The 22988-nt window shown below is 35.5% G+C and overlaps 1 protein-coding gene across 1 annotated transcript; it reads left to right on the forward strand.

The window, feature by feature from the left end:
- Positions 1 to 22580, forward strand: egln3 (egl-9 family hypoxia-inducible factor 3). The gene is made up of 5 exons (XM_088087615.1): positions 1 to 594; positions 9949 to 10068; positions 11601 to 11737; positions 13033 to 13106; positions 22188 to 22580. The coding sequence occupies exons 1-5, from the start codon at positions 235 to 237 to the stop codon at positions 22214 to 22216; spliced, it is 720 nt and encodes a 239-aa protein (XP_087943741.1). The 5' UTR covers positions 1 to 234; the 3' UTR covers positions 22217 to 22580.
- The last annotated feature ends 408 nt before the right edge of the window (positions 22581 to 22988 follow it).

Raw genomic sequence — 22988 nt, forward strand, 5'->3', positions numbered from 1 at the left:
GTGGTGATAAAATCATGAGTTTAGACTCGCAAGATCAGTCAGCTTCAGTTTTTATTATTGAATCCAGCTGACAGTCAAACAACAGTGTGACAAACACTTTCTGCACAATATCTGAGTGAAAAAATACTTTAAATCAAAGTACTTGTCATATAAAACTGCAGTTCTTGAGCTCTGAGAACTTTGACAGAGTGAGCATCAGTGTGAATTGGCTCCAAGATTGCCACGGTCGTTCAGATGCCTTTAATCGAGCACGTTTCGGACTCGGATCTGGAGTATTTGGCGCTGCAGCGGGTCGTCCCGGCGCTGCTGGACCGCGGCTTCTGTTACGTGGACGGTGTCCTCGGGGAGCTGGCCGGGGACGCGGTGCTGGAGCAGGTGAAGGAGATGCACCGCTCCGGCGCGCTGCAGGACGGCCGGCTGGCGAGCTGTGTGCCGGGCGTGCACCGCAGGAGCATCCGCGGGGATAAGATCGCGTGGGTGAGCGGGTCCGAGCGCGGCTGCGAGGCCATCAGCTACCTGCTCAACCTGATCGATAAGCTTGTCTCCGTGTGCGCGAGCAGGTTAGGGTGCACCGAGATCCGGGAGAGGTCCAAGGTAAGAGAGCGGCGCCAAGTTCAGGACTCAGAGTCTGGAAATCAAGTTATAGATGAGTTTAAAATTAGCCAAAGATGATAAAAATACGTTTTTACCCGCAAAAAGTTTATGGATCTGTCAATTAAAAGTATAACGAGACAGCCATAAACGCATTAACCCTTTGAAACTTGAGCAAATTTGTTCGATTTCTTCCAAAGATAAATATTGATATAATAATAATAATAATAATGCTGAGGTTTAGTTTTATAACATTCATCAAAACCAACTTAAAAAAGTGCTTTACATTTAAAAAACCCAGTAAAAATGTAAAATACAAAAAAAGCAAAATAAAGAAACAACACAGGACATTTTTTTTAAAAAGGCAACAAAAGTATATATATATATATATATATATATATATATATAAACAATGGTTGAATTTAATATCAACACAGAGTAGTGCAAGACTGGAAATCAAGAGATAGATAATATAGAACGTGAAGGCAATGAGCAACCTAAAAACTCGCGGCTCCCCCAAAAAGGAAGAAATTTGTAAAAAAAAACAAAAAAAAACAAAACCTGAAAACAAGCAAAACAAAAAATAAAAAAATAAACACATAAATGAAACGTTTCCTTTTTTCCTGCAACATAATAATAATATATTTTCAATTTCTGTATTTTTTTTTATTTTTTTTTTTTTTTACAAATTTTCTTTCTGCTCAGGTTCAGGTCATTCTTTCTGCCACCTTGTACTATTTTTTTTAAATAGTTGAATTTATTATAAATTTTTTGTTTGTTTGTTTTTGAAGACTCCAGGTCTGTGTAAATATTGTTTGTGTTTTGAACAGTGCATATTTTTCTTGTGAATATCTCTTTACTTAATATATGTCAAAATATACAGTTTTGCTTGAGCTGCAATAGTTAATCTTTTTAATTGATTTGTTAATTGACAGTAAATTAATTAGCAGCTGTTTGATATAATAACCTTTTTAGTCACTTTTAGGCAAAAAAAGCCTCACCTGCACACTCTAATTCGCAAAACAAATACGTTTATTTTGGCATTTCTGTAACTAGACCTTCATCAGCCAAACATTGTTTAATTTTGTGCTATTTATATTTCATAAAGAATCTGACTCACACTTTGATGTTTGTTGTTTGCAAACTAATGAAATGAGATGTTTTTAATTTTTTTATTTTTGATGACACTTATGTTAATGTTGATATTACTGAGATTTCAGCGATCTGCATCTGCAGCTCAGCGTCAGATTTCACTCGTTTTTATTAGCTTTCGTTAAAATCATAGTATATCGTTATTTGGTTTTTTATTTTTCATTAGTATTGTCAAATTTTGTGTTGAGGCCATTAAGGTCGACATACTGAGGTTGTTTTTTTGTTGATTGTATTTTTTTATGATTTTTAGGTGGTAGTATTTGTACGAGGACGGTTGTACTCAGTGTATTTGCAGCGTAGTTCTCAGCTCAATATACTCACAGGGAAACGTGGAGGCCACCGTGGCGTCATTGGCGAGCCCCCTCGTGTTGTTTCCTTGTGAACGTGTAGGCCCTTTTGGCAGCGGTCCAGCGGCCCACTCTGGGCCCTGAGCCAAGGCTTCAGAAACCAGAACACACTCTGGGAAAGACAGGAAATGGACTGGACCAGTTCAGGTCCTCGGGGTGTCCTCTGCTGCCGCGGCGGGCTGATTAATCCAAAGACAGACGTGCTGATGGCGTGTAGACTCGGGCTGGATCCCGCAAATGTAGATCTGAGTTTTTACCAGAAAAACAGACCTGCAGGAATCTAACAGAGATTTTTAATTTCTTTAAAAATCATTTTATTATCTGATGCATTGCTGTAGATCAGGGATCTTCAACTGGCTTTGCTTTGAGGGCCACAAAATGACAGGAGGCCAGGGGCCGGTCGCAGAGGCCCCATACGTGTTTCTAGGATTTAAGGACATTTCTGGGATTTTAGGGTTTTTCTAGTATATTATGCCATTAAAAAGGATTTTAGGAAACCTCTGAGATTTAAGATCTTTCTAGGATTTTAGGGCATTTCTTGGATTTTAGTACATTTCAAGGATCTTGAGACATTAATAGGATTTTAGGAAATTTCTGGGTTTTTAAGATGTTTCTAGGATTTAAGGGCATTTGTTGTGTTTTAGGACATTTCTAAGATTTTAGGAAATGTTTAGGATTTTAGGACATTTCTCAGATTTTTTGTTGTTTCAACGATTTTTTGATGTTTCAAGGAATTCTGGACATTTCTAGGATTTTCGGATGTTTTTGAATCTTAGAACATATTTAGGACTTTTTGACGTTTCTAGTCATTTTGGACATTTCTAGGATTTTAGAGTATTGCTAGTATATTACGCTATTAATAGGATTTTAGGAAATTTCTGGGACTTGAGAATGTTTCTAGGATTTCAGGACATTTTTAGGAATTTTGGATATTCTAGGACTTTAGGACATTTTAGGTTTTTGTGGCATTTCTTGGATTTTAGGATGTTTCTAGGATTTTTGGACATTTTTTAATGTTAGAACATATTTAGGACTTTTTGAGGTTTCTAGTAATTTTGGATTTTTTTTAAAGATTTTAGGACATGTCTAGGATTTTAGGACATCCTCTGTCGGGGGTGTGGGTGATCGTCCTCTGGCTCTTTTTTGATCAACAAGCTCGATTTTGATGCTGTTTTATGTCTCTGACACCTTATGGAGACTAAAAGGACAAAAACTATTCACAGTGTCAATCACTTTATTTCTGTTGTGAATTAGAAAATGTTTTGGGCCCCCGGCAACCTGTCAGGGACCAGATTTGTTAAGTCTCAGTGCTGTATTTTAAACTGTCGTTAAAATGAGCTCAACCTGAAACATGCAGAAGGAAAATGAGACGGACACATTAATGCAGCAGGAAGAGTCCTTCAGAAACATCAGACAGAGCAGGAAAACACTGACATCCAACATTTTACTGCATTTTCAACACTTTATTGGAAGATCATTTCGCTGATGCGTACTTTAGTTAAGTGTGTTCACAGTGAGGTTTCAGCACTTTACTGCAGAAAATACAGTACTAAATACTTCTTCCACTCCTGTAGATGTGGCTGTGGACATTCTCACGTACGCACTCGGCCACTTATTCAATTATTCACTCCCTCACTCCTCAGCGCGCGCACACACACACACACACACACACACACACACACACACACACACATACACACACACACACACACACACACACACACACACACACACACACACACTGATTTACAGTATATCTGTCCTGTCTTCACGTGCAGCAGTTTACAGTAAGCCCTCATCACAAGTGGGGTGTGTGTGTGTGTGTGTGTGTGTGTTATCAGATGTGACTTCTTAAGAAAACATGTCAACCCAGTTACAATAGAAACACACACACACACACACACACACACTCTGTTCAGGGGAATAAACAGCAAAGATCAGCAGGATAAGAAGTTTTCTTTTCTGCCTGCAGTAAAAACTTTTAATAAAGTTTACGTTCCGGCATCACGAGATGAGAGTCATGCTTTCCCAACTTTGGTGATTTTCGTGCAAAACTACATTAACCCTTTGAAACCTGGAGCGACATCACTCTTCTTGTGCTGCTTTCAGATCTAAAACAGGCGAGAGCACAGGTCAGCAGGCTTCGTGCTGACTGTGTGCGGCACGACACGACACCGAGGACAGCTGTTGGCAAGGATGCTGCCTGCGCTTTCGCCTGTTTTATAGTTTTCTGGCAATATGTTTATTTCTGTGAATAAATATCACGTAAAATTACAACTTTTATCCCGTAAAATAAGGACTTAACTCTCTTAAAATTATGACTTTTTTTTGTAAAATTGCTTCTTCATTTTCATAATATAATGAGTTTATTCTCATAAAATTACATCATTTTTTCTCATAAAATTATGACTTCATTCTCGTAAAATTACTACTTTTTGCTTGTAAAATTATTATTTTTTCTTGTTAAAGAAAAAAAACTACTACAAAATTTAACTACAACTTAATTCTTGCAACATTGTGACTTCTTTTCTCAGAATATTATTTTATTCTCAGAGTCTCAAAAAAAATTGTTTTCTTCAATGTGACTCTAAAACCCTAAGCCAAAATTAAAAACACAAGTCCCTCCTCAGTGCGTTTTTTAAATGCCTGACCTGTTTTGTAGCTCCCCTTCCCCCTCATAAATAACGAACAGTCCCTATCCCTAAATATTGGCGAAGGCCGGTGTGACGCAGATTAACAAATCCAGTCCGACTCTGATGTTTTCATGGTGGAGGAATCGCCTGCCAATCCAATGATCTGGGTGTGTTAGTCGGACTTTGAGAAATTCGATTCAGTCCCATTTCAGTCAGAATAACATCTTTACATGGATTTTATTATTTTTTTATTCTTTTATTTATTTATTTATTAAAATTAAATTTAAGAACATTTAACAATTTGGGAGAGATCATGTTTGCATATAAAAGCTCTAGATCCAGTATTGATTTGATCAACACAATAATTCCAATTTTTCATTTTTTCTTAAAAAAGAAACAATATTATTATTATTATTATTATTATTATTATTATTATTATTATTCAAATTATTAATTCATTTATTTTTGGCAGAAATCAAACAAATTTGCTCAAGTTTCAAAGGGTTAATGTGTTATGGCTGTCAATAAATTGTATTTTCAGCACTGAATTGTCTTATCCTACTTTTACTCCATACACCAATAAACTGTCTGTGTGTGGAAATGTTTTTATTAATCCTCTCTTGGCTTCTTGTTACGTGCCGTCTCATACTGCTGGACGTTTAAACGGACTGTCTGAAGCAGCAACAAAAAAATCTGTCGCTCAGGCTACAACTTATTGGAAGTTTGGGCTAAAATGTGTGAATGTTGGACTTGATATCTGATTGTGTTCACACTCCAGTGTTCGTGTTTTGACCCTGAATTCAGCGTAGTTTTGGCTTCAGTCCAGCCGGTCTCTCTGTTGAGACTGATACTGTTCAAGTGGATCCAGACTGCAGCCTCACGCGCCACACGTAGCTCCGTCATTAACCAGACCCCCCTCCTCCTCTCCTCTATCAGGCAGATAAGATAACGCTGATTCAAAACGTGTCTCACAGGCGCTTTGTTTTGAATCCTTTTTTTTCCTCCACAGTGTATCATTTCCTCTCTGCGCGGCCCTCCTGTGTTTCTCCACATATTTTCACTCACTCATAGCACTTGCATGATGATGGTGTGTGTGTGTGTGTGTGTGTGTGTGTGTGTGTGCGTGTGTGTGTGTGTGTGTGTGTGTACGTGCTTGCTGCAGCGACGGCGTGTAAACAAACATGCGTGATTTCCCAGCTTCCCCTGACAGAGTGAGTGCAGACTGCCTGTGGTTTTTGGGGCAGTTCAGCAGCTTTTTATCTGTGCTGGGGGTTTCTAGTCGAGCTACGTGCAGCTCTGCAGTCGCTGGCGTGCACGCAAAACGGGGGCTCGACTTCCCCAACCAACCACGGGGGGAACAAAGTCAGCGTAATTGCATGCAATGAGTGCAGAGGCTGACGTCAGTTAGGTTGCTAAAGGTGTTGTTGATGTTGCGTTCAGGAACCCGTGTGTTTGATGGGGGTTAATCGCCGCCGTGTCCTTCCCGTATGAAGCCGTGTGTGTGTGTGTGTGTGTGTGTGTGTGTGTGTGTGTGTGTGTGTGTGTGTGTGTGTGTGTGTGTGTGTGTGTTGTGATTGTAAAGAAAAGGTCTGGAACATTATGTGAGATTTGATGGAGCGTGTGGAGCTCCTCGCACGCTTGTGTCTCACAGGTGGAGGGTGTGTCAGTGATGACGTGGTCGCAGCTGGTAAAGCTGACGTCAGTTAAAGGCGTTTTTGTTTAGTCTTTAGTTTATTTGTTTTTTACTTTATTTGTTTTACATTATAAAAAGCACAATGGGAACAAAACATATAAAAGTACACGTGAGAGTGTAGAAAGACCCAGAAAACATATGAATGCTAAAATATAAATCAAAACATCAATACATTTAGTTGTCAAAAATACTAAGTGTCGCAGTAAAAATATAGTTTTCTTTCTTTAACTCTTTAATATTACACACACTCTTATTGCTCTGCACACAAAATGCGCTTTTCAAAATCAAGTTTACAAAATATTACATATTAATATTACTTTCTACTTTTGTGGATTTCATTTTTTTAACCAACATCAGTCCTTATCGTAAATATCAAATATTCGTAAATTTTCAGATTTTTGACACTTGAAATGCCAGGTTTTTGTCATGATGCCACTATGTTTTTAGAAGGAAAAAACTCAAAATGCAAGCAAGCTAAAAAATTTTTAAAGAGATTTTTAAATCTGATATGTCTGAAAAACGCTGGGCAAAAAGGCAAAGGAAAAGTATCAGTGGGTCCATGAAAATGTGTTGGAATCCTGTTATTAAAGAAAATGGACACATCTTGCAAATATATAAATATATATATTTTTTATTTTAGCAAATATTTTCTTCCACTCAACAACGTAATCGAGCCCTGTCATGAGACTGAATGTACTGACACATGAGGTTTTATTGTGAAATACAGAGTTAAATACTGACTCTGGACCAACCCAAAAAAAAAAGCGTAAAAAAAACAACTTTATAAAAGCTTCCACTTCAATCTCACAAAATACTTCTCAGTCTTTATTATCCATATAAACATCGTTTCTGTAACTGAAATTGATGGGAATCATTTTTGTCAGTGTGGCGGCCAAATTTCCTGCAAAATCAAAGGATAAAAAGTTAAGTTTGTAAAAAAAAGGGACTAAATTGTCATGTTTAAAGATTTTTCATATACAAGTAGTAGCAGAAATAATTTTAAAAAGTTAATAAATATGTAAAATAATACTTGAAATTGTCTTAATTTAAGAATAAGCTCTTTACTAGCTTCAGTTTCTCAAAGAAAAAAGTGCTTAATTGTGCTTAATTAACTCTAACCATAAGTATTTATAGAAAAAAATAAAAAATGACATAATTAATAAATATATAAAATAATGCTAGAAACTGTCTTTATAAAGCAGTTCAAAGAAAAGTTCTTTAATAGTTTTAGTTTCTCAAAGAAAAATAAGGAATAAGACATTTAAACAAATAAATAAATAAAATAAAAATGGCCAAATCAGCTGAATGACATGAATCCGTCTTGGTGAAATGACCTGTCGTAACCTCGCCGAGGTCGTGTGTTTGTTTTTCCTGGAGGGAAATCCTCTGGCACAGTCTCATGTCTGATGACCGTCTGCTGCTCTCAGCCAATCAGCTTTCACTTCCTGCTCTGACCAAAAGGTCGCAGTGCTAAAACAATATTAAACATTAGCATGATTTTTGACTTGTATTAAGGGATTTTTCAAAGGATTTTTTTAACCAGCATCAGTCCTTATCTCAAATATCAAATATTCAATATTTTTCAAAATATTAACCCTTTTAAATCCCAGGTTTTCGTCATGATGCCATTATGTTTTTAGATGAAAAAACACAAAAAAGGATTTTTTTGTGATTTATTTTATTTTATTTTATTTTATTTTATTTTATTTTATTTTATTTTATTTTATTTTATTTTATTTTATTTTATTTTATTTTTATTTTTTAAATGATAACAGCCTGGATATGTCAGTGATCAGCAGCTACATTGACTGTGACAGGTCACCTAGTGGAAATAGCATGTATTTCCTCCATATGCCAAATATGGTCAAAATGACCTCATCAGGTGGAAAATAGTCAAAATGACAAATTCAGAGTCAAAAGCCCAGAATGACACCCAGAAATAATACAAGTCCTGTTTTTCTGCTCTGATGGCTGTGGGATCAAAAATGTCAGTTTGAATGGGTTTCAATGGAGCATTTTTGGACCTGAACAGTCTGAATGTAACTATTTAGTTTCCACAGTGTATTTTAGACTTATTTACCACCAGTAGCTTCTTTATTAAAACATCTGTCAGTCATTTTGGGAGAGACAGCAGGTGGTGGGCGGGGCCAGTCTTTGCAGTGTTGTCTCTGTGAAGTCATCAAGACTTCGACTTTTCTTATCACCGCTGCAACCACAAGTGTGACTGATCCAGTTTCCTCCACACACACACACACACACACACACACACACACACACACACACACACACACACACACACACAGATGCATGCAACAAATGAACACGCATGTACGCAATAATTTGCGTACGTGCATCAGAACCCGTAGGCACACAACCACGATACACACATCCCTGATGTACACAACAAGTATTGGCAAATAGCCACACACACACACACACACACAGAGGAAGTTTCTGTAATCACATCTGTCAGCTTTTATTTTGAAACTGTCACAGCTCTTTGCTCATGGGTTATGTCCTCATACACACTGTTTTTGTGTATTTTTCTTTCATCATAGTGAAGAGAAACAACAGAGACTTTGTTTAACCTGAATTATTTGATTGTAGAGTCATCTAAACCCAAAATCAGAACGATATTTTTTAACTTACTTTTCTTTACTTATTTTTTTATTATTTTTTCTCTTAACAAAAATATTAAAAGTTGTAAAATGAGTACAGTATCAGTATCAGTACTTTTTTTTTTTAATGATTTAAGAGTAACTACATTTAGTAACCTATTACATAACTAATAAATGCCTTGTTATGGAAACAAATGATTAAAAAGTAGAGAAAAAATGTAAAAATAGGGTACTTTATGAAAACTTTAAAAAAAACCTCCCCTTTTCCTACAGTATATATATATATATATATATATATATATATATATATATATATATATATATATATATATATATATATATCAGTATGTCTAATCTTTCACATTGCTTGATTCATAAACAATATAAACTTAAAACTTAAACACATTCCATATTTGGCTAAATAATTATATCACAAGCATGTGTTTCTGCACACTCATTATACATCATACAGCAGCACTGTATTTTAAATAATAATAATAATAATAATAATAATAATGATGATAATACATATTATTTATTGAGCGCTTTTCACAATACTCAAAGACGCTTAACAGAGACAAAACAAAGTCAATTAAAGTCAGTACAACATACAGATTAAATAAAATAAAATCAGTAAAAGCAAGACAGACAAATATGATATTTGCGCAAAAAATGTATTTGTTTCTCTTGGTTTTTGTCAGTAATAACATCAGAGTTGTGTTTGATTCTTAACGAGAAAAAGTTTTAGATTGTTTTTAAAAGTCTATTTGAAATATCAGTTTTGATACTTTAATCTGCGCTGGCTCTCCTTCCTGCAGCGTCTCTCTGAAACATGATTTAGTTATGATAAATTGCATTATGGGTAACACTGTGGTCTAACAGAGTGTGTGTGTGTCGTCTGTGTGTGTATTTAGGCCATGGTGGCGTGTTACCCAGGAAACGGGGCCGGTTACGTCAAACACGTGGACAACCCAAACTGCGACGGGCGCCGCATCACCTGCATCTACTACCTCAACAAGAACTGGGACGCCAAGGTGTGTTCACTGACCTCTGCTCAGCTCCGATTCCACTGTCTGTCCTCTTAATTTGACCTCTGACCTTTGATCTCTCTATGATTTCGTAATAAGTATTGATCGTCTCAAATTCTCTGATCTCTGCTGATCATCAGTCAGGTTGTGGGACTTTACTGAAGTAAAAGTACCAATAAAACTCTGTGAAAATGTACTTACAGCATCAGTTTGTATAGTGAAGAAAATGTTAAATATTCTATAGATGTTTATTTATTTATTTTTTATTTAACTGTCAAAAAAATCACAGACATACTTTGGCATACGTTTTGCCCAAGATTTCAAATTAAAAGCTTTTTCATACATTTTTTAAAAATCATCAATCCATCAAAAATTTGCAAGAAAGTCATAAAGAGTTATAAGAAAATTACCCAAAAATAAGAAGAAAATAAGTAAAGAAGAAAAGAAAAGACACGAAAATAACCTCAAAAAAGTGCTAAATAATAATAATTTTAATAATAGTAATAATAAATAATAATAATAAATTCTATTTATATAGTGCCTTTCAAGTAACCCAAGGTTGCTTTATATATATATCTATCTATCTATCTATATATATATATATATATATATATATATATATATATATATATATATATATATATATATATATATATATACATTTTTCCCCTTTTTTTTGATAATATTTAATAATCCCTTTTTCAGATTACTTCCTCATTACCATGTACATTTTTTGCAGTTTGTAGGACATTTCTTACCAAGTTGCTCATCATGTTTTTTCCAGTGTTTTTGAGAGAAATTTAAAAAAAAGAGGTTTAAATGCTAGTGAAAGTGGTGTGAGTGCAACGCAAGAAAACTGATATCGATCTTTCAAAAACATCACAAGACATGGTCCAAAACTTAGCAAAAAATGAGTTAAAAAGTAACAAGAAAAAAGGTAATAAAAAATAATGTCAAAACAAGCAAAAAAGACAAAAAAGAGAAAAAGGAAAATGACCTTGAAAAGAGTGCTGAAAATCATTTTTAAAAATTTTATATATCATATTACATTCTTTTCAATATAATTTTAAATATAAAATTATTAATATAGTTTTCTGGACATTGTTTTCAAATGTTTTATTTTTTTTTCAAATAATCCTCCCGTCTTTTTTTAAATCTAATTTTTGGGTAAAATTTCTGACACATTTCTTGTCATGTTGGTCATTTTTCCTGACGGTTGGAAAAGATTTTGACCAATTTGCACAACTTTTTCATTCAGCTTGTACAAGGCGTCTGAATGCAGCACAAGGAAACTGATGTCAATCGAGGTTTCAAAGGGTTAATTAGTCTGCAGCAGTGCATCATATTCTATAAGAGGATCGTACGTTTGTAGCGTGACTGTCCCGTGAGACCCATAAAAAGTCAGAAAAACAGTTTTTATTAGCTCTGTGACGACTTTCAGTTGATCCAAGAGTGTTTTTGAAGAGTTTTTATAGCGACTCATAAAAACACTTGAGCTCTTCGTCCCGGTTTGTGACGTTTGCGTTGTCGTTGATCAGGTGCACGGCGGCGTCCTCAGGATCTTTCCTGAGGGGAAATCCTATGTGGCCGACATCAAGCCGCTGTTTGACCGCCTGCTCTTCTTCTGGTCCGACCGCAGAAACCCGCATGAGGTACAGCCTTCGTACGCCACCAGGTAACCAACAAACATTCATCACCATCATTTACCAAGTTTCGTGTTGAACTCAAAATTCATCCAGTTCTGTTAATTTAACTGTTTTTCAAACAATTCAAAATGGCGGGAAATATTGGGGGCAGAGTTTTATGGTCCAACGGGCATTTCTGTTGAGGACATTGAGCTGGACATTTGTGTCAAATTTAGCATTGATAGGGCTTATGGTATGAGGGGTGTGGCCTTTCAAATATGGGATGTTGTTACAGCGCCACCATGTGGCCGATTGGGATAATTTCAGTTGTAGCCCTGAAGGCTTGAACCCTAAAAACAATAAATTCAAACTCAATAGCAATAATAATAAATTCAATAATTACATAATTATTTTAATTGATAATAATTATTTAAATCATTCATTATAATTAATTAATTAATTATTTAATAATTAAATAAAAATAAAATAATTTTATTTACAGAGCGCTTTTCACAATATTTAAAGACAACAGAAACAGAAACAAACTACGATGAAGATAAATTCATAAATTAGATATAAATTCATAAATTACATATTAACTGCCAACAAAAAAGAGTAAGGTTTTTTACAAAGGAACTAAAATTGAAAAACTGATGTAAATATTTTCTGATACTGTTTAAATTGTGTTAACATTTAAAAGAAACTTTAAAAAAAACCTGAGTGGATAAAGCGGGCGTCGCATAAATGAAGGCGGTGTCGCGTGTTCAATTCCAACCCTTTCATGCTGTTGATCTTTCCTTTCTAATAAAGGCCACAAAATAATCTTTAAAAAAACAAACTTGACAATGACATCTTAAACACAGGTATTTTTTTTATTATGAGTTTAGAAAAACAAAAAAAAACACCTAAAGAGGCAGTCTACGATTAATTGAAACAGATAAATTTAAAGTATAAAAACACTTTATTTTCACTGTGAGGACAAAAAAACTTCATCCACAGACAGCTGGCATCACCTGCTGGTGAGAATTTGTAATTACACTAAAACATGTAAATTGCTGGATTAAAACCATTTTACAGTGAGGATAATATGCTGGTCATTTACATTTGTCTTTTCCATGAATATGGACATGAAAAGCCACTAATGTCCTAAAATAAGTGGCTTTTATTGTTTTTTTATTTTTCATAGTTTCTTTGCACAAAAGCTGGAGTATGAATTTCTGTAGGTACACTGTAGATCACTTTAACAAACGTAAATCTAGAAACGCTGAATATAAAAAAGTAAAACTTGAGTTTAAAACTGAAAACAAAGAGGTGTATTATACATCAGTGTTTGTCGTTGTTTCAGGTACGCCATCACAGTCTGGTATTTCGACTATGAGGAAAGAACCGAGGCGAAGAGACGCTTCAGAGACCTGACAGGTACAAACACACACAAAAACATACGTAAAAATAACAGTTTTCATAAAAACATTATCGAACATGAAGATTGTTGTAAAAGAAAAACTTCAAGCTGTGACAATTTTGACAACATACTGTACAGTTTCTTTTTTTTTTGATGATTTTGAACGTCATACTATACCAAAACATTTTTTTGTGAAAAATTTGGACGGTATACTGGACTTAAAGGTTTTTTATGATTTTAGACAACATACTATACTACGACCTATTTTGGTGATTTTGGAGAACATACTATACGAAGTGGTTATGAGTTGTTTTTTATAGTAGTTTTTGGCTGTTTTTGCAACTTCCTATGCTATGGTGCGTCTCGGCACACTATTTTATGCAGTTTCCAGCAGTTTGTAGCAGTTTTTGGGAAATGTCATTTTTCAACATTTTACTATAGCCTTGCTTTTTCAGTCATTTTTTCAACATACCATGTTATGTTTTTTTTTGGCTGTATTTGCAACTTTCTATGCTATGCCGTGTTCTGGCACGCTATTTTATGCAGTTTCCAGCCTCTTTTTAGCAGTTCTTTGGAAATTTGATTTTTTGACGTTTTCGCCATACTATAGCCTTGCTTTTTGGGTCATTTTTTCAACATACCATATTATTGCTTCTGGCTGTTGTTGCAGCTTTCCTTGTATGGGGTGTTTGAGCACGCTATTTCATGCAGTTTCCAGCTGTTTTCAGCATTTTTCAGGAAATGTCATTTTTTGACGTTTTCGCCTTGCTTTTTGGGTAATTTTTTCTATATCCTGAAAACATTTGTTTTTGGCTGTTGTTGCAACTTTCTATGCTATGGCATGTTTCAGCACGCTATTTTATGCAGTTTCGAGCAGTTTTTAGCAGTTTTTGGGAAATGTCATTTTTCGACATTTTCGCCATACTATAGTCTTGCTTTTTTGGTTATTGAAAATGCTGAAATATGATGTTTTTAGCTGTTTTTGCAACTTTCTATGCTATGGCTTCTCTTAGAACGCTATTTTATGCATTTTCCAGCTGTTTTTAGCAGTTTTTGGGAAATGTCATTTTTTGACATTTTTGCCATACTATAGCCTTGCTTTTTGGGTCATTTTTTCAATATGCTGAAAACGTTTGTTTTTGGCTGTTGTTGCAACTTTCTATGCTATGGCATGTTTCAGCACGCTATTTTATGCAGTTTCGAGCAGTTTTTAGCAGTTTTTAGCAGTTTTTGGGAAATGTGATTTTTTGACGTTTTCGCCATACTATAGCCTTGCCTCGCCTTGCTTTTTGGGTCATTTTTTCAACATACCATAATATGGGTTTTTTGGCTGTTGTTGCAACTTTCTATGCTATGGCGTGTTTTGTCACGCTATTTTATGCAGTTTTCAACTGTTGTTAGCAGTTTTTGGGAAATGTGTTTTTTTGACGTTTTCGCCTTACTATAGCCTTGCTTTTTGGGTCATTTTTTCAACATACCATAATAAGGCTTTTTTGGCTGTTGTTGCAACTTTCTATACTATGGCGTGTTTGAGCACGCTATTTTATGCACTTTCCAGCTGTTTTTAGCAGTTTTTGGGAAATGTCATTTTTTGACGTTTTCGCCTTACTATAGCCTTGCTTTGTCGGTCAGTTTTTTACAATATGCTGAAAAATAATGTTTTTGGCTGTTTTTGCAACTTTTTATGCTATGGCGTGTTTTGGCACGCTCTTTTATGCAGTTTCCAGCCTCTTTTTAGCAGTTTTTTGGAAATGTGATTTGTCGACATTTTCGCCATACTATAGCCTTGCATTTTTGGTCAGTTTTTCAGAATGCTGAAAAATGATGTTTTTGGCTGTTTTTGCAACTTTCTATGCTATGGCGTGTTTTGTCACACTATTTTATGCAGTTTCCAACTGTTGTTAGCAGTTTTTGGGAAATGTGTTTTTTTGACGTTTTCGCCATACTATAGCCTTGCTTTTTGGGTCATTTTTTCAACATACTACCATATTAAGGGTTTTTTGGCTGTTGTTGCAACTTTCCTTGTATGAGGTGTCTCGGCACCTATTTCATGCAGTTTCCAGCTGTTTTCAGTAGTTTTTGGGAAATGTCATTTTTTGACGTTTTCGCCTTACTATAGCCTTGCTTTTTGGGTCATTTTTTCAACATGCCATATTAAGGCTTTTTTGGCTGTTGTTGCAACTTTCTATACTATGGCGTGTTTGAGCACGCTATTTTATGCACTTTCCAGCTGTTTTTAGCAGTTTTTGGGAAATGTGATTTTTTGACGTTTTCGCCATACTATAGCCTTGCTTTTTGGGTCATTTTTTCAACATGCCATATTATTGCTTTTTTGGCTGTTGTTGCAACTTTCTATGCTATGGCGTGTTTGAGCACGCTATTTTATGCAGTTTCCAGCTGTTTTTAGAAGTTTTTGGGAAATGTCATTTTTTGACGTTTTCGCCTTACTATAGCCTTGCTTTTTGGGTCATTTTTTCAACATACCATATTATGGGTTTTTTGGCTGTTGTTGCAACTTTCTATGCTATGGCGTGTCTCGGCACGCTATTTTATGCAGTTTCCAGCTGTTTTTAGCAGTTTTTGGGAAATGTCATTTTTTGACGTTTTCGCCATACTATAGCCTTGCTTTTTGGGTCATTTTTTCAACATACCATATTATGGGTTTTTTGGCTGTTGTTGCAACTTTTTATGCTATGGCGTTTTTGAGCATGCTATTTCATGCACTTTCCAGCTGTTTTTAGCAGTTTTTGGGAAATGTCATTTTTTGACGTTTTCGCCTTACTATAGCCTTGCTTTTTGGGTCATTTTTTCAAAATGCCATATTATTGCTTTTTTGGCTGTTGTTGCAACTTTCTATGCTATGGCGTGTCTCGGCACGCTATTTCATGCACTTTCCAGCTGTTTTTAGCAGTTTTTGGGAAATGTGATTTTTTGATGTTTTCGCCATACTATAGCCTTGCTTTTTGGGTCATTTTTTCAACATGCCACATTATTGCTTTTTTGGCTGTTGTTGCAACTTTCTATGCTATGGCGTGTTTTGTCACGCTATTTTATGCAGTTTTCAACTGTTTTTAGCAGTTTTTGGGAAATGTGATTTTTTGACGTTTTCGCCATACTATAGCCTTGCTTTTTGGGTCAGTTTTTCAACATGCCATATTATTGCTTTTTTGGTTGTTGTTGCAACTTTTTATGCTATGGCGTGTTTGAGCATGCTGTTTTATGCACTTTCCAGCTGTTTTTAGCAGTTCTTTGGAAATTTGATTTTTTGACGTTTTCGCCATACTATAGCCTTGCTTTTTGGGTCATTTTTTCAATATGCTGAAAACGTTTGTTTTTGGCTGTTGTTGCAACTTTCTATGCTATGGCATGTTTCAGCATGCTATTTTATGCAGTTTTGAGCAGTTTTGAGCAGTTTTTGGGAAATGTCATTTTTCGACATTTTCGCCATACTATAGCCTTGCTTTTTGGGTCAGTTATTGAAAATGCTGAAATATGATGTTTTTAGCTGTTTTTGCAACTTTCTATGCTATGGCTTGTCTTAGCACGCTATTTTATGCATTTTCCAGCTGTTTTTAGCAGTTTTTGGGAAATGTCATTTTTTGACGTTTTCGCCTTACTATAGCCTTGCTTTTTGGGTCATTTTTTCAACATGCCATATTAAGGCTTTTTTGGCTGTTGTTGCAACTTTCTATACTATGGCGTGTTTGAGCACGCTATTTTATGCACTTTCCAGCTGTTTTTAGCAGTTTTTGGGAAATGTCATTTTTTGACGTTTTCGCCATACTATAGCCTTGCTTTTTGGGTCATTTTTTCAATATGCTGAAAACGTTTGTTTTTGGCTGTTGTTGCAACTTTCTATGCTATGGCATGTTTCAGCACGCTATTTTATGCAGTTTTGAGCAGTTTTTAGCAGTTTTTGGGAAATGTCATTTTTCGACATTTTCGCCATACTATAGCCTTGCTTTTTGGGTCAGTTATTGAAAATGCTGAAATATGATGTTTTTAGCTGTTTTTGCAACTTTCTATGCTATGGCTTCTCTTAGCACGCTATTTTATGCATTTTCCAGCTGTTTTTAGCAGTTTTTGGGAAATGTCATTTTTTGACGTTTTCGCCTTACTATAGCCTTGCTTTTGGGGTCATTTTTTCAACATGCCATATTAAGGCTTTTTTGGCTGTTGTTGCAACTTTCTCTACTATGGCGTGTTTGAGCATGCTATTTTATGCACTTTCCAGCTGTTTTTAGCAGTTTTTGGGAAATGTCATTTTTTGACGTTTTCGCCTTACTATAGCCTTGCTTTTTGGGTCATTTTTTCAACATGCCATATTATTGCTTTTTTGGCTGTTGTTGCAACTTTTTATGCTATGGCGTGTTTGAGCACGCTGTTTTATGCACTTTCCAGCTGTTTTTAGCAGTTTTTGGGAAATGTGATTTTTTGACGTTTTCGCCATACTATAGCCTTGCTTTTTGGGTCAGTTTTTCAATATGCTGAAAACGTTTGTTTTTGGCTGTTGTTGCAACTTTCTATGCTATGGCATGTTTCAGCACGCTATTTTATGCAGTTTTGAGCAGTTTTTAGCAGTTTTTGGGAAATGTCATATTTCGACATTTTCGCCATACTATAGTCTTGCTTTTTTGGTTATTGAAAATGCTGAAATATGATGTTTTTAGCTGTTTTTGCAACTTTCTATGTTATGGCTTCTCTTAGCACGCTATTTTATGCATTTTCCAGCTGTTTTTAGCAGTTTTTGGGAAATGTCATTTTTTGACGTTTTCGCCTTACTATAGCCTTGCTTTTTGGGTCATTTTTTTCAACATGCCATATTAAGGCTTTTTTGGCTGTTGTTGCAACTTTTTATGCTATGGCGTGCCTCGGCAAGCTATTTTATGCACTTTCCAGCTGTTTTTAGGAGTTTTTGGGAAATGTCATTTTTTGACGTTTTCGCCTTACTATAGCCTTGCTTTTTGGGTCATTTTTTCAACATGCCATATTATTGCTTTTTTGGCTGTTGTTGCAACTTTTTATGCTATGGCGTGTTTGAGCACGCTGTTTTATGCACTTTCCAGCTGTTTTTAGCAGTTTTTGGAAATGTGATTTTTTGACGTTTTCGCCATACTATAGCCTTGCTTTTTGGGTCATTTTTTCAATATGCTGAAAACGTTTGTTTTTGGCTGTTGTTGCAACTTTCTATGCTATGGCATGTTTCAGCACGCTATTTTATGCAGTTTTGAGCAGTTTTTAGCAGTTTTTGGGAAATGTCATTTTTTGACGTTTTCGCCTTACTATAGCCTTGCTTTTTGGGTCAGTTATTGAAAATGCTGAAATATGATGTTTTTGGCTGTTTTTGCAACTTTCTATGCTATGGCTTGTCTTAGCACGCTATTTTATGCAGTTTCCAGCTGTTTTTAGCAGTTTTTGGGAAATGTCATTTTGTGACGTTTTCGCGATACTATAGCCTTGCTTTTTGGGTCATTTTTTCAACATGCCATATTATTGCTTTTTTGGCTGTTGTTGCAACTTTTTATGCTATGGCGTGTTTGAGCACGCTGTTTTATGCACTTTCCAGCTGTTTTTAGCAGTTTTTGGGAAATGTGATTTTTTGACGTTTTCGCCATACTATAGCCTTGCTTTTTGGGTCAGTTTTTCAACATGCCATATTATTGCTTTTTTGGCTGTTGTTGCAACTTTCTATGCTATGGCGTGTTTGAGCACGCTATTTTATGCACTTTCCAGCTGTTTTTAGCAGTTTTTGGGAAATGTCATTTTTTGACGTTTTCGCCATACTATAGCCTTGCTTTTTGGGTCAGTTTTTCAATATGCTGAAAACGTTTGTTTTTGGCTGTTGTTGCAACTTTCTATGCTATGGCATGTTTCAGCACGCTATTTTATGCAGTTTTGAGCAGTTTTTAGCAGTTTTTGGGAAATGTCATATTTCGACATTTTCGCCATACTATAGCCTTGCTTTTTGGTCAGTTATTGAAAATGCTGAAATATGATGTTTTTAGCTGTTTTTGCAACTTTCTATGCTATGGCTTGTCTTAGCACGCTATTTTATGCATTTTCCAGCTGTTTTTAGCAGTTTTTGGGAAATGTCATTTTTTGACGTTTTCGCCTTACTATAGCCTTGCTTTTTGGGTCATTTTTTCAACATGCCATATTAAGGCTTTCTTGGCTGTTGTTGCAACTTTCTATACTATGGCGTGTTTGAGCACGCTATTTTATGCACTTTCCAGCTGTTTTTAGCAGTTTTTGGGAAATGTCATTTTTTGACGTTTTCGCCATACTATAGCCTTGCTTTTTGGGTCATTTTTTCAACATGCCATATTATTGCTTTTTTGGCTGTTGTTGCAACTTTTTATGCTATGGCGTGTTTGAGCACGCTGTTTTATGCACTTTCCAGCTGTTTTTAGCAGTTTTTGGGAAATGTGATTTTTTGACGTTTTCGCCATACTATAGCCTTGCTTTTTGGGTCAGTTTTTCAACATGCCATATTATTGCTTTTTTGGCTGTTGTTGCAACTTTTTATGCTATGGCGTGTTTGAGCATGCTGTTTTATGCACTTTCCAGCTGTTTTTAGCAGTTTTTGGGAAATGTGATTTTTGACATTTCGCCATACTATAGTCTTGCTTTTGGGTCATTTTTCAACATGCCATATTATTGCTTTTTTGGCTGTTTTTGCAACTTTCTATGCTATGGCTTCTCTTAGCACGCTATTTTATGCACTTTCCAGCTGTTTTTAGCAGTTTTTGGGAAATGTCATTTTTTGACGTTTTCGCCTTAGTATAGCCTTGCTTTTGGGGTCATTTTTTCAACATACCATATTAAGGCTTTTTTGGCTGTTGTTGCAACTTTCTATACTATGGCGTGTTTGAGCACGCTATTTTATGCACTTTCCAGCTGTTTTTAGCAGTTTTTGGGAAATGTCATTTTTTGATGTTTTCGCCATACTATAGCCTTGCTTTTTGGGTCATTTTTTCAACATGCCATATTATTGCTTCTTTGGCTGTTGTTGCAACTTTCGATGCTATGGCGTGTTTTGTCACGCTATTTTATGCAGTTTTCAACTGTTTTTAGCAGTTTTTGGGAAATGTGATTTTTGACGTTTTCCATACTATAGCCTTTGCTTTTTGGGTCAGTTTTTCAACATGCCATATTATTGCTTTTTTGGTTGTTGTTGCAACTTTCTATGCTATGTATTTGAGCACGCTATTTTATGCATTCCAGCTGTTTTTAGCAGTTTTGGGAAATGTGATTTTTGACGTTTTCGCCATACTATAGCCTTGCTTTTTGGTCATTTTTTCAACATGCCATATTAAGGCTTTTTTGGCTGTTGTTGCAACTTTCTATGCTATGGCATGTTTCAGCACGCTATTTTATGCAGTTTTCCAGCTGTTTTAGGAGTTTTGGGAAATGTCATTTTTGACGTTTCGCCATACTATAGCCTTGCTTTTTGGTCAGTTTTTCAACATGCTGAAATATTGCTTTTTTTGGCTGTTGTTGCAACTTTCTATGCTATTGCTTGTTTTAGCACGCTATTTTATGCAGTTTTGAGCTGTTTTTAGCAGTTTTTGGGAAATGTCATTTTTTGACGTTTTCGCCTTACTATAGCCTTGCTTTTTGGGTCAGTTTTTCAACATGCCATATTATTGCTTTTTTGGCTGTTGTTGCAACTTTCTATGCCATGGCGTGTTTGAGCTATTTTATGCACTTTCCAGCTGTTTTTAGCAGTTTTTGGGAAATGTCATCTTTTGACGTTTTCGCCATACTATAGCCTTGCTTTTGGGTCATTTTTCAACATGCCATATTATTGCTTTTTTGGCTGTTGTTGCAACTTTTATGCTATGGCTGTTTGAGCACGCTGTTTTATGCACTTTCCAGCTGTTTTTAGCAGTTTTGGAAATGTGATTTTTGACGTTTTAAGCCATACTATAGCCTTGCTTTTTGGGTCATTTTTCAACATGCCATATTATTGCTTTTTGGCTGTTGTTGCAACTTTCTATGCTATGGCGTGTTTGAGCACGCTGTTTTATGCCCTTTCCAGCTGTTTTTAGCAGTTTTTGAAATGTGATTTTTATGACTTTTACTATAGCCTTGCTTTTCATTTTTCAACATGCCATATTGGGTACTTTTTTAATTTACTTTTTGCTTTCTAGCCTTCTGTCTTATGCTATTTTATGCAGTTTCCAACAGTTTTATGATTTTGAAATGTCATTTTTTTAACGCCACTATATGCTTGCTTTTTGTCAATTTTTTCAACATGCCATATTATTGTTTTTGGCTGTTGTTGCAACTTTTTGAAATGCATGCCATGGTTTTTCATGCTACATATTTTATCTGCACTTTCCAGCTGTTTTAGCATTTTTGAAATGTGATTTTTTATGCATATTAATGTTCATACTATAGCCTTGCTTTTTGGGTCATTTTTTCAACATGCTGACGCTTATGTTTTGCTGTTGTTGCAACTTTCTATGCTATGGCATGTTTTATGAAGTTTTGTATACAGTTTGACATGCAGTAGCATTTTCATGTCATTTTGAGGTCAGTTTCGCGCATATGTTAACTGTTTTGGTTTTTTTCACGTTTTCATGCACGCATGTTTAGGTTTTTGGATTGTTGTTGCAACTTTGTTGCAACATGGCTTGTCTTAGCACGCTATTTTATGCAGTTTCCAGTTGTTTTTAGCGGTTTTTAGGAAATGTCTTTTTTTGACATTTTTGCCATACTATAGCCTTGCTTTTTGGGTCATTTTTTTAGTGTGCTGAAAACTTTTGTTTTTGGCTGTTGTTGCAACTTTCTATGCTATGGCATGTTTCAGCACGCTATTTCATGCAGTTTCCAGCTGTTTTCAGCAGTTTTTGGGAAATGTCATTTTTCGTCATTTTTGCCATACTATAGCCTTGCTGTCTGGGTCATTTTCTAAAATGGACCATTCTATGTTATGGCAGAAAAGGGAAAATGCCATACTCTAGTATGGTGTTTTTCCGTGATTCATGTAACATTTGGGTTCATTTCTGATGACATCCTGTACTTGGACTGCTGCATAATTACAATATTGTTATGGATGTTTTCAATGGCATGCATGTGTGTTTCTTTTTCAGCTCAACAACAGAACAGCAGCACCAGCTGATCGTGGTGAAACATCGCCTCCAGGTGTCTGACACAATGATGTGTTTCAGAAAACGGCCACCGTTGATGGTTCTGAAAAGGCACAAAAAAATGGAAACTAAAAACCAGTCCACTCCCACTTTGGATAAGTCTACGCTTAAGACAACCTTCTTCACAGAAGCAAATGAACTACACCTTTTCAGCAGACGGAAAAGTTGCTCTCATCTTACAGCGCTTTTAGAAGTGATGCAGTCTGACAAGGACTACGTTTATGTCACTGGACTGTTTTGAGTGGAAGAGAAACAGTTTCTTTCTCTAGTTGAGATATTTTTTTCTGAAGGGTCCAAATGTCTGAATGCAAAATAAAATTAAAAATGTAGATCTTGTTCTCGTCTATTTGCTTTTACTTGGTTGTAGACCATCCATTTCTGATTTGGCATAAAATAGCGTGCCGAAACACGCCATTGTGTAGAAAGTTGCACAAACAGCCAGAAACACAATCATACAGCATGTTGCAAAACTGACCCAAAAAGCAAGGCGTTTGGCGAAAATGTGGAAAAATCATATTTCCCCAAAAACTGCAAAAAACAGTTGGAAAGTGCATAAAATAGTGAATAAACACGCCATATAGCATAATAGTTGCATAAAAAAACAGCCAAAACATCATTTTTAGCATGTTGAAAACTGACCCAAAAAAGGCTATATTATAGTATGCAAAATGTTGAAAATGACATTTCAAAAACTGCTAAAACAGCTCAAATCAGATGAAAATAGTGCATGAAACACGCCATAGC

Source organism: Plectropomus leopardus, chromosome 14, assembly GCF_026936395.1.
Source record: "Plectropomus leopardus strain MGB_pleo_1.0 chromosome 14, ASM2693639v1, whole genome shotgun sequence".
In the NCBI taxonomy this organism is placed as follows: Eukaryota; Metazoa; Chordata; class Actinopteri; order Perciformes; family Serranidae; genus Plectropomus; species Plectropomus leopardus.